Below are 17,901 nucleotides of genomic sequence, written 5' to 3'. Positions count from 1 at the left end.
TGACTCGGCTGGATTCTCGGTGAAAAACAGACATCTTTGATGTATTAACCCTTTGTTCTGTTTTTAGATGCCTGGCAGAGAGATTGAGCTAGAAAATGACCAGCAGTCATTACAGTTCTATTCTGTGGAAAACGGAGACTACCTGTTAGTGCGATGGTAACAGCCAACTAATCAAGTTCAGAGACTCCACTGTTTTATCATGACTGGGGTTCACTGGAAAGGAATGATTCTCTGGAACAATTCTGTCAGAAGAAGAGGTTTTACAACTTGCCCTAAGTAGAGAAAAAGTGGTATTTTTCATTGGGAAGAGACCATTTCTAGGCATATGTATAACAGTAGGTGCAAAGCCTTGGTTACTGCTAATGACTTTCTGATTTTATTTCGTATTTATAGTTCATGGCTACTTTAAATATTAAATAGAACCTAGCTAGTCTAATGAAATCTGAACACAGTTAAGGTCCAGCATAAGACCAGTTTTAATGGAATTCCACTGTTACTACTAGTTTAAAAGTTACCAAAAGGACTTGGAAGGTCATTTTGGAAATTGTCCCTTGAACTCAGGGAGGCACCTCTTCTGTGTGTAACGCATATGCTATGATCTCTCTTCTCTGCTGCACTATTTTTAGAGTACTTGCAAAAATGAATCCCATGCTCTTTCCTGCAGCTGCACCTACACTGGGCATACATTCTTCTACAGATGACGACCAGCTCTGATGGGAATTCACGTGTAGTAGGGAACCATCGGGCAATGACAGGAGGAAAGCAAAACTCATTTGAAGTGTCAACTGTTTAAGCAGTATCCTTCCCTATGTCACTAAAACCCTGAGAGGTATTTGACTTATATCCCCATTTTAGTTTTTTTTTTTTTTCAATAGTACCAGACTGTGACCTTCAGGATTTGTGTTAAATGGCAAAAGAAAACTTGAATTAGCCCACTTAATAAGTGAACTTTAAAACCAAAGTCCTGAACCGAGTGGATTGGTTCCTTTTCAAGTTCAAGTTGCCCACTTCAGACATTTCCAGAAACCCCAAGCTTTGGTATCAGTGACGACACAGCATTCTGTGAGTTCTTTTTGGCCCTTAATTATCCTCATTATGCTTTATGGAACTATTCTGTAATCCAGGTTGAAATTCACATTCTCTGTCATTACTCAAGATTTCTGAACTAGGCCAAATTTTAACCAAAAGTGATAGTAATGAATTATAAACTAGAAATGATACATCAGCTTTTAGAAACTTTTTTGTTTTATAAAACAATTTGGTATTTCTCAAATGTTCTTCCAATACAGAAATAAAATTTTTCTTATGCTACAGTAGCAGTCGGTTTTTAAAAAGGAAATTTTGTGCACACATTTAGAAATGTCACATTGGTTACAGGTAAAAAGTGCCAACCTAGAACAATCCTGAAAGACACATGGACTCGACAGCCAAACCGTAGGCTCTCCTCAGACTCTCGCCGGCACACACCCTCAGCCTCACACACCGCGAGTTACGCTCCTCCTGCGGCCGCTTCGCACTGACAGGGGTCTCCACACGCTTCCTTCAGCCTCCACAGCTGGGTCAGTTCCTGCGGGGAGTACTGGGGTGAGGACAACATTCCCGTCTCGCACGTCTTCTCACACAGCCACAGGCCGTCCTGGAGAAAAACAAAGGGGAACTTGGGAGCCGTGGAACGGATTTGAAGATCAGACACGAAAGCTGGCAGAGGCCTTCAAAGACACCTGCGTGCGAACCACCGAAACCCCCGCAGGTGGGGGCGGGAGGGGGGCGGCAGCGGGGGGATTTCTGTGACCAGAAAGCCTGGGAAGCGCAAACGGAAAGTTTCCCAGCGGCTGTGAGAAGAGGTAACAGCAGCTGTTCCCATGCAAGCGCACGGTATTCTGGGGATGGCAGCGGGCGCTTTATAAATAAATACTAGTGAATTCTCCTAAAACCTGTGAGGTAGGAATCCTTTCCCTTTTACGGTTGAGAGACTGAGTGTGCGGTACTTTGCCCAAGGTCAGTCACGGCGAGGGTAGTAAAGGTGGGCGGATGCCGGCAAGGTGAACAGGAAGGACTGACTCTTAACCACCAGCTACTTCCCAGTGATACAACAGAGCCTGAGAAACCCCTGCCATCTCAGAACATAAAGATGCTAGAAAGAATCAAGTCTTTTCACAGCATGTTTGAACTGGTGGCAGAGGAAAGGAGCTAGAGTCCACGTGTGACCCAAAGGCCCTGCTGGGTTTTAAAAGGCCACCGGGCCCGGGGACTCACACAGCCAGGACCCCCTAGAGGGAGGGAAGGAGAAAGTGTGTGTGTGTGTGTGTGTGTGTAATTTAGAAAACAAAACCTGGGTCTCAGCCTTGACCCTGAGCGTCTAGAACCCCGCCTGCACCTGGGTGGGTGTGCAGCATGAGTCACATTCGTTGGTAATGCAGTCAAGTAGACGGTAAGGCCCTCTGTGGAAGGAGTTTTAAATACAGACCTCCATTTCCGAGGAACATGAGGTCACGCACACCGGTCTCTCAGCACATCAAGAAACAAGCTCCATAAGCAACATCAAACTACAGACTCAGGCCCAAAGAGACCACGGACAGTACAATTAGCAGATACAGAAAATTAGCTTCAGTGTTCAGTTAAGTCAGATTGGGCTTCACTATGACACAGACTGTCAAAGCTGACCCAGCAGGTGGGGGTTTATTCCCGTTCACCCCTGCAGCGAGGGTGCCCTGCTCTGGGGCCGGGGCGCCACGCAGAGGTCGTGTCCGGCAGACCCTGCACGTGCCTCTGCCCCCCACCTTCTGTGGCCAAAGTGGAAGCCGCAAGAATCCAAAATTCAACAGAACTCTTGGAGGCAAACCCCAGCTTTATACCTGCTGTCTTCTCAGGGCTATTTCTGTTCTGGTGTCTGCAAATTCATTTCTTTTCCTGGCTCACTGACCAGTTTATTTTAAAAGACACCTTACAGTCTTTTAGTTCTATCCGTCAGAGGGGCTGAAGGGTCCTTGAACCACCACTGCTGGAAACCTAAGCCAGCTGATTCCTTGAGGGTTTTTTGGTTGTTGTTAGTAATCTCTGTGCCCAACACGGGGCTTGAACTCATGACCTTCAGATCAAGAGTCGCATGCTCTACCGACTGAGCCAGCCAGGCGCCTGGTTCCTCAAGTTTTAAAGCGGCAAAGAATTTCTGACCAAACGTATAAAACCCAGTTCTTCTCTGAGTAGGAAAACTTACAAAATATTTACTTTAAACTCAGAAAAATACTGTATGCGAACCTATGTGGATCACTGTGCATTCAATCAAGAGTGCAGCTCTGTGAATCATCCTCAATTCACTGTTTGTGCCTGTCTGACACAGGACCTTCGCCTCCCGAGTGCCCCGGGGCCAGTCCCCCGTCAGGCTTGCTTACCTGGTACCGTGCGGGCCCTATGGCGGCCATCCAGATGCCCATGCTCACGTCTTCACCCTGTACGTACCCCGTGAAGTTTAAAGGCAAAAGTTTAAATGCTGTATCATCTTTAAATGGGATGCCACACGTTCTCGTAATCCTCTTTCTACTTGTTTTCTCGTTATTCTACCAGCAAATGCCAAGACCGTATTAACACCTGTACACAGAGTAAAAGCCAGCGGCCGCGAACTGCACATCGCAAGGAGAAGACTAGAGACAATATAGCAAGTGTCCAGTCCGCCCTTCTCATGGGCCTTAAACCTCCAGCACGACCGTGTGAAGGACGCTGTGGATCCGAGAGCCGGGCGGCTTGTTCATTGCCACCGTCACCGGAATCCACAGAAAGCAAACACTTGCTGTATCGTCTTCCTTCTTATGAATGTCAAGCCTTCCATTCCTCCAGGGACTATACTTATAAAATATAGTCTGAAAACAAGCAGGCTCAAGAAAAGGTTTAGGAATAGAATTTAGGGCCAGGATCTGGAGGCGAGGGCTGCATCCCTGACCTCTGAGGGTGAATCCTACCCAGAAAGACTAACATGCTTTCCCTGGGGAACGCCGGCTCTGTGTCAGCGATGGAATCCTGGGCTGGGTGAAGCTTGTACACTCTTGGGTCAGAAATCCCGAGTCACCTGATAGGTCTTCAGTCTGCCCGCGTTGCTGGCCAGCCACTGGACGATGTCCCTGGAGATCACGTACCCCGAGCCGCAGGCGAAGGCCGGGTAGGCGGGGCTGGGGTATTCCAGCTCCTGCCACTTGCCGGTTCGGTCAACTGCCCAGTTCAGTCTGAAACTGAGATTCAAAACAAGTTGGTCTCTTCGTATTGGTTTGACCCCTGTCCTACCACTAGGAGGCCGCACCCCTTTCTTATCACTACAGAGGGCTAAGCTGTAAAGGTGAGGAAAGAATGAGAAGTGTTTTTTTAGTCTAAGGAAAGCAATTCTCTAGCTGGCAGGTGTGGCGTATAAAAGAATGGTCTATCGGATTCTCCCAGGGTTACATTTGTGGGGTTTCTGAAAGTGCCAGACCATCTTGTGTACATACACTAAAAACCCCTCATTAATCCATACTGTATTCTAAAGAAGCAGCAGTTTCAAGAAATGTGTCACAAATTTATTCTAACCACTTCTTTCTGGGCCACGAGGATAAAAGCCCTACCGTTTCTCCTCCTTCATTACACGAGCCTGAGGTTTCTCATTTCGAAGAATTTCCCTCTACTTGGTGAACAACATACAGTAGTAACCCAGGAGCCTAGGAGGGGGGTTTCCCAGCTCAACCATGTTTTGCTTGTGAAAGACAGCGTATGTATTTCATTATAAATTCATCCCATTGGATCAGGTACCTGAAGGCCAAGTGGCTAACAAGCTTTAACTTACTTTCCCCACCAAAAATTAGGCCCGTCCAGATTCTTGTGGGCAATTCTATTAAACACAGCTTCTAAGTCTATGTAACAGTCGTCGTCTGTTTTTAGCAACAAATCAAAGCTGGTTGTTTCCACAGTCCTGTTGGCAAAAGGGAACACGGAAGTCAGTGCGTCCGTACAAGGAGACACAGCGACGCCAAGGCGATGGCACCGCTAATATTTTAACGAAAAGCTGTCCCTGAGCTGCCTGTACAGTTTTTCAGCTTCTTGTTCCTTCGATGTTGAGAACATTTGCTCAGAAAGTTGCTGCCAACCGCAGTCCCTGCTGGATGTTCACTAAGTGGCACAACACAGAGAAGTACCAGGCTGACTTGAGGTGCAAAAGAGGGGCGCTGGGTGGCTGTGTGAGGCGTGCGGCTCGATTTCAGCTCGGGTCATGATCTCATGGTTTGTGAATTCGAGCCCCATGTCGGGCTCTGTGCTGACGGTGCAGAGCCTGCTTGGGATTCTGTGTCTCCCTCTCTCTCCCCCTTCCCTGCTCACACACACACTCTCTCTCACAAATAAACAGACATAAAAAAATATAAAAGGAACAAAAGAACAAGAACACAATTTAAAAAAAAAAAAAAAAAGATGCCTTAAGCGAACATATGCTCAAACAACACTTTACTGGCCTTGCTCCGGCCAGGCCACCAAATCCATTCAGCATTCAAACCTCGTAACGTGTGTTTGTGACAGGGGCCCAGGATGAGGGGACAGGTGTCATATGAGGCCCCACACACAGAATGCTGTTGTACAAGATGCTCTGTTCTGTGCCACTATTTATGCTGCACTCACATTTTATGGTTTTTAAAAGAGTTATGACACTGAAATATATTTCCCCTTGGAAACGATTTCCAGCTATTAAACTATTATAAATGACCTTTAGGAGGCCCAGGAGGGTGACTTCATTTACCTAGACATATGAGGGCAAGTAGAAAACTGACTTCGTCTCACCCTGCCAACCCCATGCATCTTTGATTAAAACAAAATACCCAGAGTCTTGCTAGGGAACCAAATGACAGAAATCTGAAGAAAGGAAATCTGGAGAAAGTTTCATTAAGCCCAACAATGGTGAATCTAACAACAACAGGTCCACACCAAATTGCTTAACCCTGTGCTCTAACGTTTATTTCTCATTAGCAGCACGGGCACACATGCTATTTATTTGCTAATTAGGAGGAACTTTTTTGATAAAGGACACTGCGGTCGCTGACCAAGCAACTGAACAGAGAAGGAAGAGGGCGCACAGGCGAGCAGCTGGGAACAGGTCCCCCAGCACAACCCCGGGAGCCCACCACTGGCGGTGCAGGTGGAGACGATGGCCCAAGACAGTGGCAGTAATGACTGAGGGGAGAGGCCGAGACCTCAGAGACCTGTTTGGAGCACCGGAGACAAAGCTAAAACTGGCGGCGGTATCTCAACTCAACTCAACTTCCACAACTGTCAATCAGCTCCCTGTAGAAAGCCCTAGAACTCCACAATCCGGATTTCCCATTTCCTGGACCTCCACTCCTTTTCTTTGCCTCTTTATATTCTTGCCTTGGCCCCCCTACCACAGGAACCCCTACTATCGGCCTTGAGCTAAATAAAGAAAGTTCTCTTTCTCACTCTAGTTATCCAAACAAAACCCTGATATTCCAGACACGCCCCAATTTCCAACCCTTATTTATATCTGCCCTCTGCCCACCAGGTGACCCCAAAATTATATTAACTTGCCCTAGCTAGGAAACATCATCTTCCATAAACAAATCAGGCCGTCTCCCCCTCAGGACCAGGGGACTGTGTCCACAGAGTGCTTGACCACCTCCCACTCTGCCCAGGACAACAGAGGGGACAGGAACAGACTCTGGGGCTCACCAGGAAACAAGCTCACTGACAAATTTGTAAGGACAAAGATGTGAAAACACTATGGGTTTAGACAGAGACAGGTGTTACCTCTGCACTTAGGGTGGACAGTGTTCAAGGGCTCAATGACACGTTAGGGGACCCTGGAGTAACTAGTAATATTAACTCTCTCTCTTTCTGTCTATATATATATATATAATATATATATATATATATATATATATATATATATAAAATAGTTGTTATTGCCATTATTATTATTAAGGTAGGAATTACAACCAAGGTCTACGAAATATGGAAAGGTTGGGGAAGTTATGGCAGACTCCAAGTGTGTTTGGATTTCATCTTACATAAAAGTTTTGGAATTAGGGCAAGTAGTTTTCTTTTTATTTATATATTTTTAAATGTTCGTTAATTTTTGAGAGAGAGAGAATGTGTGAGCGTGGGAGGGACCAAGGATCTGAAGCAGGCTCTGTGCTGGCAGCAGACAGCCCGATGCGGGGCTTGAACTCATAAACCGCGAGATCATGACCTGAGTGGAAGCTGGATCCTTAACCAACTGAGCCACCCAGGCGCCCCAGGGCAATTAGTTTTTAAGTGCATGGAGAAGAGGATGGAAATATAATGTGGATGTTCAGCTGAACAGAATTCAGATCATTAACCTGGATTTGAGGAAACTATACTCGGGATGTTTAGGTCGGTGGGTATGAACACAACTGAAAAGGGGCCATTTTCAAACTCACAGATTTTCATCTGACGTTGGCTCGAGACCACCAAGACAGTGACTCAGAGGACCGATTTTGACTCCAAGAGCAGATGACTCAAAATGAAACCAACTTTTGCCCTGTTTGTGATAAAGATCATTCATGTCATGGTTCTGCTTATGTAAATAAGAAAACAGCAGAATTTTAAAAGTTCTCGCAAAGAACCAGGATACAACAGATCACATCCCAGGTGTTCAGGGGCCTTAGGGTTGTTTAAAAAAAAATTCAGGGGTGCCTGGTGGCTCAGTCGGTTAAGCATCCGACTCTTGACTTCGGCTCAGATCATGATCTCGCAGTTCGTTGAGTTTGGGCCCCGTGTTGGGCTCTGCACTGACAGTGAGGAGCTGGCTTGGGATTCTCTCTCTCTTCCTCTCTCTCTGCCCCTCCCCAGCCCGCTCGCTCTCAAAATAAATAAATAAATTCAGGGGGAGCCTGGGTGGCTTAGTCAGTTAAGCATCTGACTTCAGCTCAGGACATGTTCTCATGTTTTGTGAGTTTGAGTCCCACATCAGTTGACTCCCACAATGTGTGCAGAGCCTGATTCAGATTCTCTCTCTCTCTCTCTCTGCTCCTACCCCACTTCTGCACATGCGCTCTCTCAAAAATAAACAAACTTAAAAATTCAGTGGTCTAATGTTGATAAATTGTTTCTACACCCAAAGAACAATAAAACAAATTCTACCTGCCCGACGTTTTTTACAACTTACCATCTATAGAAGTTCAGTAATTTTGCAGGAACGTTTCGGTAAGTGTCAACAACGTCCACAAAAACGATATCGTCGTAGACGCTGCTTTCCTCCCTCAGTAAGGCATCTTCCCTGTGGAGATTACTCATATGGTCAAGGAGTCTTCGAGGGCGAGAATGAAGGTTTTGTAAGAGAGCATCACCTTCTACAAAGAAAAAGCCGGGAGTTGGAGAAAAACACCACTGTAAACTTCAGCCCCAGAACGTGGAACATAATGTGCACTTGCACTCCTTCCCCGAGACACCTAACGGAGAGCAGCTGATAGGAACTCTCCTCGCGGCCCAGGATGAGCGCACGCGCTCTCCGTGGAGAGCAATGCGGCCTGTTGGGCGGAAGACGCGCACACCGGGAAAGGCCACTCAGACCCAGCACTAGAGGCAGTATTTCATGTGCTCCCAAGGATGTTCCCCCCCAGCACTGTTGGTAACAGAAAATATGGCCCATCCGCATCACGGAGTACAGCAGTTAAAGAAATTACCCTGGTGCTCAGTCGGTTAAGCGTCCTCGATTTCAACTCAGGTTATGATGTCATGGTTGTGAGATCGAGCCCTGCATCAGGCTCTGTGCTGACCAGAGTGGACCCTTGGGATTCTGTCTCTCTCTGCCCCCCGCCCCCATCTCCCCCTTGTACTCTCTCTCCAAATAAGAAAATAAACATTAAAAAAAAAAAAAAGGCAGAACAGACTGGATGGATGCTGGTCTTCAGGAATCACTAGGGTTAAAAAAAAAAAAAAAAATTACCCTGATCTTGCATGTTGAGATGAATGCCACTGAAAAATGGCGCTGAGGAAAAGGTGTATTTATTGCTAATCGATATGTACAATCTGGTGCCACAGAATCAATTTTAAAACACTCTCGTCAGGGGTGACTGGGCGGCTCAGTCAGTGAAGCGTAGGACTTTGGCTCAGGTCATGATCTCCCAGCTCGTGGGTTTGAGCCCCGCATGGGGCTCTGTGCGGACATGACAGCTCAGAGCCTAGAGCCAACTTCAGATTCTTTGTCTCCCTCTCTCTCTGCCCCTCCCTCGCTTGTGCTCTGTTTCTCTCTCTCCCTCTCTCTCAAAAATAAACATTAACAAATTTTTTTAAAAAGCAAATATGACAAAAATAAACATTTGTTAATTCTGAGTAATAAGTACATGGATTTTTTTTTAAATTTAATGTTTATTTTTGCGAGAGACAGAATGCAAGTGGGGGAGGGGCAGAGAGACAGGAAGACAATCCGAAGCAGGCTCTAGGCTCCCAGCTGTCGGCACAGGACCCAACGTGGGGTTCGAACCCATTAACTGAGATCATGACCTGAAGCCGGATACTTAAACGACTGAGCGACCCAGGCACCCCAGTACGTGGACGTTTTTTATAGCACTCTCTATTTTTGGTGTATTTGGTGTATTTTGGTGTATTTATCTCATGATAAAAATGTGCTTAGAAGACATTTATTTACTATCGCCCAAGTTCATGAATCACTTGTCACATCTGGGCAGGGACTGTCCTCTGTTTCTGTCAATTTCAGGCAGCAATTTTTTTTTACCAGGGCAGGATTTTTTCAAATGTCTTGATCAAATCAGAGAAAATTTCGTGACAAACAAAGTGAGTGGCTGAGGGGTGAGGACGAGAAACAGCACAGTAATCTGGCAGTCCACCTTCCGTGCCCACAAGGGGGTCTGGAGGTCGGAACCTGATTTCTGCCTCTGCCACTCCGACTGCTGGTCAAGCTCCATGCTTCTGGGCCTGTAGTCTCGTCGGCAGGAGGAGGAGGTGGGCTACGTCAGTGACTGTCGGACCACTCACTGAAATACAGATCCCCAGGCCTAAGCCTGAAGATTCGGCAGGTCTGGGGTGGGGCCCAAGACTCTATCTTTAACACGTGTCTTCCTCGAACTGACGCGGGCAGACCACACACACTTCTGCCCTTTGAGAGACACAGGCCGAAATGACCCTGTGTCCCCTCCAGCTCTTACATTCTACTGTAATAGCTTTTAACTGAAAGACAAACATACACAATTTAACACTGGAAGGAAAGTGAAGTGTCAGAAAACTGAAGGAACAGGAGAATGGCTGTAACGATGCAAGAGCAGAAATTGAACATAGGCCTTTTGGATGGACAGATCACATGTTTTGTTTTATATTGCATGTATCTGAAAAATAAAGTAACAGATCTGTGTGTGCTTTAAGTCTGATGACCTGTTTAAAAGAACCACAGAGTTTATAGTCTCTCAGCCTTTGGAAGCATCACATCTATCTAGGGAGTTTGTTAAGTATAGATATCTGGGGGCACCTGGGTGGCTCAGTCTGGTTGAGTGTCCGACTTTGGCTCAGGTCATGATCTCACGGTCTGCAGCCCATGGGTTAGAGCCCCGCATCGGGCTCTAGGCTGACAGCTCAGAGCCTGGAGCCTGCTTCGGATTCTGTGTCTTCCTCTCTCTCTGCCCCTCCCCCGCTCGTGCTCTGTCTCTCTCTTTCTCAAAATAATAAGTAAACATTAGGGGGGAAAAAAAAAGACACAGACATCTGAGCTCCAATCCTAAAGATTTCAACTCCGTGGCTTGAGGTAGGGCCCAGACGGTGATGCTAACACCCAACAAAATTTAAGAATTTGTGCGCCACGTGACTATTTTGAATAGCACTTAGATCCTGATTTTTAAAAATTAATTTATACTCAGATTTTCAGATATACCCAGTACAGGAGAAGGCAATCTATTCGTTTTCATTTCTTTAGCCTAAAACTTGAGTTGTTTCACTCTTTTTGAAAGAAATTTTCCCTCACCCAAACCTTATTCCTTTAGCCTCCGTGACAAAAAAAAAAATGACAAACTTTTGTCGAGAGTACAGTGGCTGCTCCTTGTAGAACACTTTAGTGACAGAAGTCTCAGGGGCCCCTTAAACGGGTTTTTAAAGGCTCCTGGTAGTACGTACTTGAATGAACTGGTAAAAGAAAGGAAGGTGCTAGATATTCAAGTCAGATGGTGTGCGAGCCCTTTAGGAAACAGCCTGAGTTCCTTATCTGAACTTTCCCCGGGGCTGGACTAGCTTCCTGGTGAGCAGACGCCTCCCTGGGCAGACTAGTCTCCTAGTTTTATGTAAAATCTCTGGACTGGAATTAAGTAAGGATCTCTAAATTTTAAATTGCTATTTTTTAAGTATGAAATTTATTGTCAAATTGGTTTCCATACAACACCAGTGCTCATCCCAACAGGTGCCCTCCTCAATGCCCATCACCCACCCTCCCACCCCCCTATCAACCCTCAGTTTGTTCTCAGTTTTTGAGTCTCTTATGGTTTGGCGCCCTCCCTCCCTCTCTCTCTCTCTTTTTTTTTTTCTCCTTCCCCTCCCCCATGGTCTTCTGTTAAGTTTCTCAGGATCCACACAAGAGTGAAAACATACGGTATCTATCTTTCTCTGCCTGACTTATCTCACTTAGCATAACACTCTCCATTTCCACCCACGTTGCTACAAAAGGCCAGATTTCATTCTTTCTCGTTGCCACGTAGTATTCCATTCTGTATATAAACCACAACTTCTCTATCCATTCGTCAGTTGATAGACATTTAGGCTCTTTCCGTAATTTGGCCATTGTTGAAAGTGCTGCTGTAAACATTGGGGTACAAGTGCCCCTATGCATCAGCACTCCTGTATCCCTTGGGTAAATTCTTAGCAGTGCTATTCAGAGTGGCTGAAATGAACAAATCAGGAGACTATAGATGTTGGAGAGGATGGGGAGAAACAGGAAACCTCTTGCACTGTTGGTGGGAATGCAAACCAGTGCAGCCACTCTGGAAAACAGTGTGGAGGTTCCTCAAAAAATTAAAAATAGATCTACCTTAAATCGCTGTTTTTTTAATGGCAAGTTTATGGGCCAAACCTATGTACCTGTCCCAGCCTATCCTTTGGGGTGATGTAAGAATACAACTACTTCTATGAGGAAACACTGTAAATAAAGATGCGTTTGGCGGAAAAATAAAAGCCACAGCCCATTTGCATGGAAACAGCACGCAGAGGCCTCAAACTGGGGGTCTGTCCCATCCTCAACACCGTGCTACTGAGGGGTCCCCCGCAGACTCTCCCCTCGGAATTTGGCCCCTGCTTTCCCCGGTCACTGAGAGCCTTCAGGGAAGCCAGGTCCTAATTCTTTTATAGGAACCCACGGTGTGCAGAGCTCTGGGACGTCAAGGCAGAAACAGGACCGGGCACCTTTGTTCCATAAGTGATGTTCAGCACAGTGGCCAATAGCAACTGCCTCAACAATGGTTTTTCTTTCTTAAAGATCACAGACATAGAATTCTCTAGAGTTCATAGATGGATATGAAATAAGCATCATTCAAGACAGACACAGCCACTAACTCCATCATAACAAGTTCCCTTTAGAGTTTTAAGTGAATGCTTCTGACCCCAAGTCTTAAAGGAGTTCTCCTAACAAACCCATCCTTGAAACGAGATCTATTAGGCGAAGGATTTGAGAAACATGTACTCTGAAAGACAGCGTATGTTTAAATACTCACATTATGAGGAGAAAGTGTACCGTGAAGCAGGAGGGGAAACTGAGTCCAACAGACCCCTTCCAAAAGAGGGCACCACGCCTGGATCAGGGGAACAGAGCTTCTTCCCTTCTGACGGAGAAGCAGCACTGAGCCCACGACAGCTCTACGGCCAGGGTCTAGCAGTTCTGCAGAAGTCCCCACCTGGCTGGAGGATTAACCAAAGACAGCCACACGGGGCCAAGAAAGTCCAAGGCCACTAATTTTTCAGGATCACCTTTATGGTGAAAGACTGGATGTTTTCCCTCTAAGAGCAGGGACAAGACAAGGGTGTCTGTTCTGCCACTTCTGCTCAGCACTGTTCTAGACACTCTAGCCACGACACTTAGACAAGAAAAATCAACAAAAGGCATCCAGCTTGAAAAACAAAAAAGTAAAACTATCTCTTTGCAGAAGACATGATCTTGTATATGAAAAATCCTAAGGAACGCACAAAACTAGTAACTCAATAAATGAATTCAGCAGAACTGCAACACATGAGAGGGACATATGAAAATCAACTGTGTTTCTACATGTTACCAATGAACGATCTAGAAATGAAATGTAAAAAACAATTCCACTTATTATAGCATCAAAAAGAATATTTAAGCATAAATTTAACCAAAATCAATGCAAGACTTGTGTTCTGAAAGCCACAAAACCACTAAAAGGACTCTAGTAAGACCTAAACAAATGGAAAGATACCATGTTCATGGATTGGAGACTGTCAGGGTGGAACGCTCCCCAAAACAATCTACGTTCACTGCGACCCCTTTCAAAATCCCAGCTGGCTTGTGTGCAGAAACTGACAAGCCGATCCTAAAGTTCACATGGAAAGGCAGTGACCCAGAAGAGCCAAAACAATCTCGAAAGAGAACAAAGTTGAAGGATTCACACTTCTGACATCACATCTTACTGGGCAGTCAAGACAGCACGGTACTGGTATAAGGACAGACACATGGATCAATAGATTAGAACTGAGATCCCAGAAATAAATCCTTACATTTAAGGTCAGAAAGGACGGAGAGCAGGTGATGGTTGGTAGGGGCCAGGCGAGGGGAGGACGACAGTGTCTGCTAACGGGCACAGGGTTGCTTTGTGGAGTGACGGAAACGGTCTGCAGTTAGTGGAGACACCTACAGGACTCTCGTGCACTGGAAACCACTTTAAAAGTGTAAAGTGAATGTGAATTATAGATCAATAAAGCTTTTTTTTTTTTTTAATGACAAAAAAAAATCAGCTTTTATGTCAAAGTATGAAGATTAGGTACATAAGAATCAGGGCCCTCTTCAGCTTTCAAGCAGCCCACTTACCCTGAATAGTGTAAATAAAACCACCTGCAACTCCCTCCACACCTTCCATGAATCCATGAGGCAAGGCGCCCTCCCCAGCCTGGAAGAAACAAGAACACAAGTGCTCAGCGTTTCAATGCTAAAAATACATTTCTCCTACTTTAAAACTGATCTGGCAAAATCGGTAATTGACGCCACAGCAGCTAAATCCACCTATGAAGCTGATGCGCTAGACTTACACGATCGGGACGACCTCAGTATTCTCCTCGTTTTGTCATCCAGTCGCAATACTACATCAGGGGCACATAGCAGTCCATACAGTGTTCAGACTCCAACTTACACAGGACCACATACTCTTGAACTCGCTACAGTAAGAGTATAAAAACCAATCTTCTTTTACATCCCAACCCTACCGCTGGAAAAAAAATTATTACCACCTCTGATTTCTTGGAGAGGAAAACTGATGAATTCAAATGCACCCACGCCCATTTTTAACCTCGGCTCCACCATGCAGAGAAAAGCCCCCCTAAACAGACCGTTCAGATGCAGCCCTACCGATTTCTGATGTGGTGGAAAGTGCCGTCAGCGACGGTCCTTTCTGCCTCTGAGGACTGGAGGACTTTTTATTATTTTTTTAAAATGTTTTAAATTTTATTTTAATGTTTATTTATTTTTGAGAGTGAGAGAGAGACAGAGCATGAGAGGAGGAAGGGCAGACAGAGAGGGGGAGACACAGAATCCGAAGCAGGCTCCAGCCTCTGAGCTGTCGGCACAGAGCCCGGTGTGGGGCTCGATCTCATGATCCATGAGATCATGACCTGAGCCGAAGTCGATGCTTAACCGACTGAGCCACCCAGGTGCCCCTGGAGGACCCTTATGAATCAAAGTTTACCTCTCCCCACCTCACAAGTCCCCCCATGCCCCTGCCCAGGGTGCGGGGTTTCTTGCGTGCTGCACACCTGCGTGGCACAGCCCCCGCCCGGCAGTCGCCGTGTTCCCACCTGGGCCAGTTCACAGCACTGCTTCTATAGGCACGGCGGCCGCCTGGCTGGTCCTCTTGCCAACGGACCTTTCAGCAGCTGTGCGCTACAGGGCAGTGTTTTAGGGCCGCAGACAGACACTGTCCTGAGCTGACTGCGGGAGCTTGCCATTTAATTTACGATACGGTCTGTAGTTCCATGTGGAGGAAACCACTGAAGGTGAATGCTACAGTTTCCAGCTTTGTAGTTCTATGAAAGCTCTCTATTATATACTCTCTAATACAGATAGACTCTCCATTTTTTCACCGCGTACCCTACATTGTTTTAGTACTTTTTATGAACTTCTATCTAAAAGGTCACAGCTTGGCTTTTATTCTGGCTTTTAAAAGTTTCTGACATTGTCACTTGCTGGCAAGGGAGCAAGACTCATGGAAGCTTCGAGCTTTCTGCATCTACGATGAAAACCTTAATTTTGTACGTGGGGTTTCCTAGAACACACTACTAAGTTACTGGACTTTTTTTAAGGTTAGCTCAGTGTTTAGGCTTTCTCTAGCTCTCTACAGCTATATGTACCCCCAACATGGATCGTTTGAGTCTTTACATTTGAACCTAGTCCTCAACTCAGAAGTCATCTGTTTCCTTTTGTGTAACCAACTTAATACTACAGAATTCCAACACATTTTGGATATTTTTAAGTTTCATAAATAGAAAAGGAGGCAACATGACATATATATAAACATAGTATATAATATATATATATACTATATATATATATATATATATTATGTTTATTTACTCTTATTATTTTTTGAGAGAGAGCGAGCACGAGTGGGGAAGGGGCAGAGAGACAGGGAGACACGGAATCCGAAGCAGCCTCTGTGAGCACAGAGCCTGATGCAGGGTTCAACTCACAAACTGAGGGATCATGACCTGAGCCTAAGTCAGATGCTTAACCAACTGAGCCACTCAGGTGCCCCAAGCAGGCAACATATGAAAGGCACTTGCCTTGGAAATAAGGTAAGAAAAAAATAAAGCTATAATTAAATTCTATAAAACATGTATCTTAAACAAAGGACTTTTTGTAATAAAGAATGAGATCCTAAACATGACCCACAAGGCTAAATCTGTAATTATATTTGAATTTGTGGATCTGTCCATCTATTGTCTTTCTTCCTCACTGGAGTAGAAGTCTCATGGTGGGCCAGGAGTGGTTTTCTAAACAGGTGACAACATACCACATAATATTCATTTCATATTCAGGAATTAATTCACGTAAATAAGATTAACATTAATGAGAATATACTAAGCTTCTGAAATGAAATGCCAAGTACTTTCCTAATCCTTGTACCACAGCATCAAGGAGAATGAAAGACTGTGTTTCTGACACCACCACAAACACCACTTGTTTACTGAAAGCTTATCATTTTAGGTCTGCCTACACCTGATCATCCCATATTTACTTTGAGAAATTCACCTGTCAACTGTTTTAAATTTGAAGCAAATCTGAATAAAAGAAAAACACAAAGCAGAGATTCCAGCACTATAAATGAAAGCGAACGCTCCCTCTTATTTTCAATCTGTGCTATTTTTATTTATTTATTTATGTATTTATTTATTTTTGAGACAGAGAGAGACAGAGCATGAACAGGGGAGGGGCAGAGAGAGAGGGAGACACAGAATCGGAAACAGGCTCCAGGCTCTGAGCTGTCAGCACAGAGCCCGACGCGGGGCTTGAACTCATGGACCGTGAGATCATGACCTGAGCTGAAGTCAGACGCTTAACTGACCAAGCCACCCAGGCGCCCCCAATCTGTGCTATTTTAACTACCTACTGTGGGCTGACAGTGAATGTTCTGAATACTACTGAGCAAGTGTCCTTCAAGAACGCTAGCTTAAAAATTATTGAGAAATAATATATCACACGTTTTAAAAAGGACCCTATCCTGGGTGCCTGGGTGGCTCAATCGGTTAAGCGTCGGACTCGATCTCGGCTCAGGTTGTGATCTCACGGTTTGTGGGATGGAGCCCTGTGCTGGGCTCTGCGCCGACAGTACGGAGCCTGCTTGGAATGCTCTCCCCCTTCCTCTCTGCCCCTGCCCCACTCATGCTCTCCCCCCTCCCTCTCAAAATAAATAAACTTAAGACAAAATAGAAAGGCACCTATCCTAAGGCAGAACTGTGTATTTACTTGGTTGGGGTCACACGATCGTAGAACATTGGAACTGCTCAATTTCACTACGGTGACTCGGCACTTTCTGCCGTACGTGCTTTAAAATACACACGATTCGCTGTTCCATACTCCCGGGGTTGATGTAAAAGTAAATTTAGAAACACTTCATGTATTAGAAAATGCTGAAGTATGCCGAACAACCTCAGGAAAGAAGGAGGGCTTACCGTCATGACTCTGAGAACTCCCCCGCCATCATTTACTGTCACTTTGTGCAGATTTCTTGACACGAGGCCCTGGAGGTCTTGGCTCTCCCACACGATTGTACCTTCAAAGCTCTTTTTGTGGAAAGATGAAGTAGAGTCAATTTCTTTATTGTTGTCATTGAGGTTTTAAGTATGTTTTTCAAGAAAAATTAGTTTTTTTCCTAAGACCTATTGGTTAAATGTTTATCCCAGCTACTCCGACACTACTGTGGACATTTTTTGGTGTATACTCTCGAGTCATTTTTTTTTTCATGCATATCTGAAAAAAACAAGTACAAAGAGTGTGGAGACAATTTTGCACACTGCTGTTTGCATTTCCCACTACACTGAAGCATCTCCTGAAGCTACCGCAGCTCTTACAACCATCCTTTTTCGTATGTATCTAACATGCCGTTGCATGCATGCATCCCGAGTCAAACACCTCCCTGCTGGCAGACATCTGGGCTCTATCAAATATCTAATATGGGTGCCTGGGGGGCTCGGTCGGTTAAG

The 17,901-nt window shown here is 45.3% G+C and overlaps 2 protein-coding genes across 7 annotated transcripts in view; one reads left to right on the top strand and one right to left on the bottom strand.

Annotated features, from left to right (window-relative positions):
• The window catches only part of TBCE (tubulin folding cofactor E), a 92,316-nt gene extending 90,383 nt beyond the window's left edge, over positions 1–1,933 (top strand). For 2 of the 4 annotated variants that reach the window (XM_047088616.1, XM_047088618.1), the window contains 2 exons: positions 68–156; positions 665–1,933. In XM_047088616.1, the coding sequence (XP_046944572.1) occupies positions 68–156; positions 665–701 (126 nt within the window). In that variant the 3' untranslated portion in view covers positions 702–1,933. Of the gene's footprint in view, positions 1–67 lie in introns of all 4 variants that reach the window. The other 2 variants (XM_047088617.1, XM_047088619.1) reach the window with 1 other exon arrangement.
• Positions 199–17,901, bottom strand: part of B3GALNT2 (beta-1,3-N-acetylgalactosaminyltransferase 2) — a 59,361-nt gene continuing 41,658 nt past the window's right edge. The window contains exons 6-13 of one of the 3 annotated variants that reach the window (XM_047088623.1): positions 17,371–17,481; positions 14,018–14,096; positions 8,153–8,336; positions 4,808–4,933; positions 4,064–4,223; positions 3,393–3,449; positions 1,484–1,636; positions 199–272 (exon numbers count right to left, since the gene is read on the bottom strand). In XM_047088623.1, coding sequence (XP_046944579.1) covers positions 1,490–1,636; positions 3,393–3,449; positions 4,064–4,223; positions 4,808–4,933; positions 8,153–8,336; positions 14,018–14,096; positions 17,371–17,481 — 864 coding nt within the window. In that variant the 3' untranslated portion in view covers positions 199–272; positions 1,484–1,489. Of the gene's footprint in view, positions 273–843; positions 1,637–3,392; positions 3,450–4,063; positions 4,224–4,807; positions 4,934–8,152; positions 8,337–14,017; positions 14,097–17,370; positions 17,482–17,901 lie in introns of those variants that run through there. The other 2 variants (XM_047088622.1, XM_047088624.1) reach the window with 2 other exon arrangements.

The sequence above is a fragment of the Lynx rufus genome, unplaced genomic scaffold (assembly GCF_022079265.1).
Source record: "Lynx rufus isolate CCGP_SWC_20201006 ecotype Redwood Valley unplaced genomic scaffold, mLynRuf1.p SCAF_25, whole genome shotgun sequence".
In the NCBI taxonomy this organism is placed as follows: Eukaryota; Metazoa; Chordata; class Mammalia; order Carnivora; family Felidae; genus Lynx; species Lynx rufus.
Note: the sequence above shows the minus strand (reverse complement) of the source record. Positions and strands in the feature narration are given on the sequence as shown.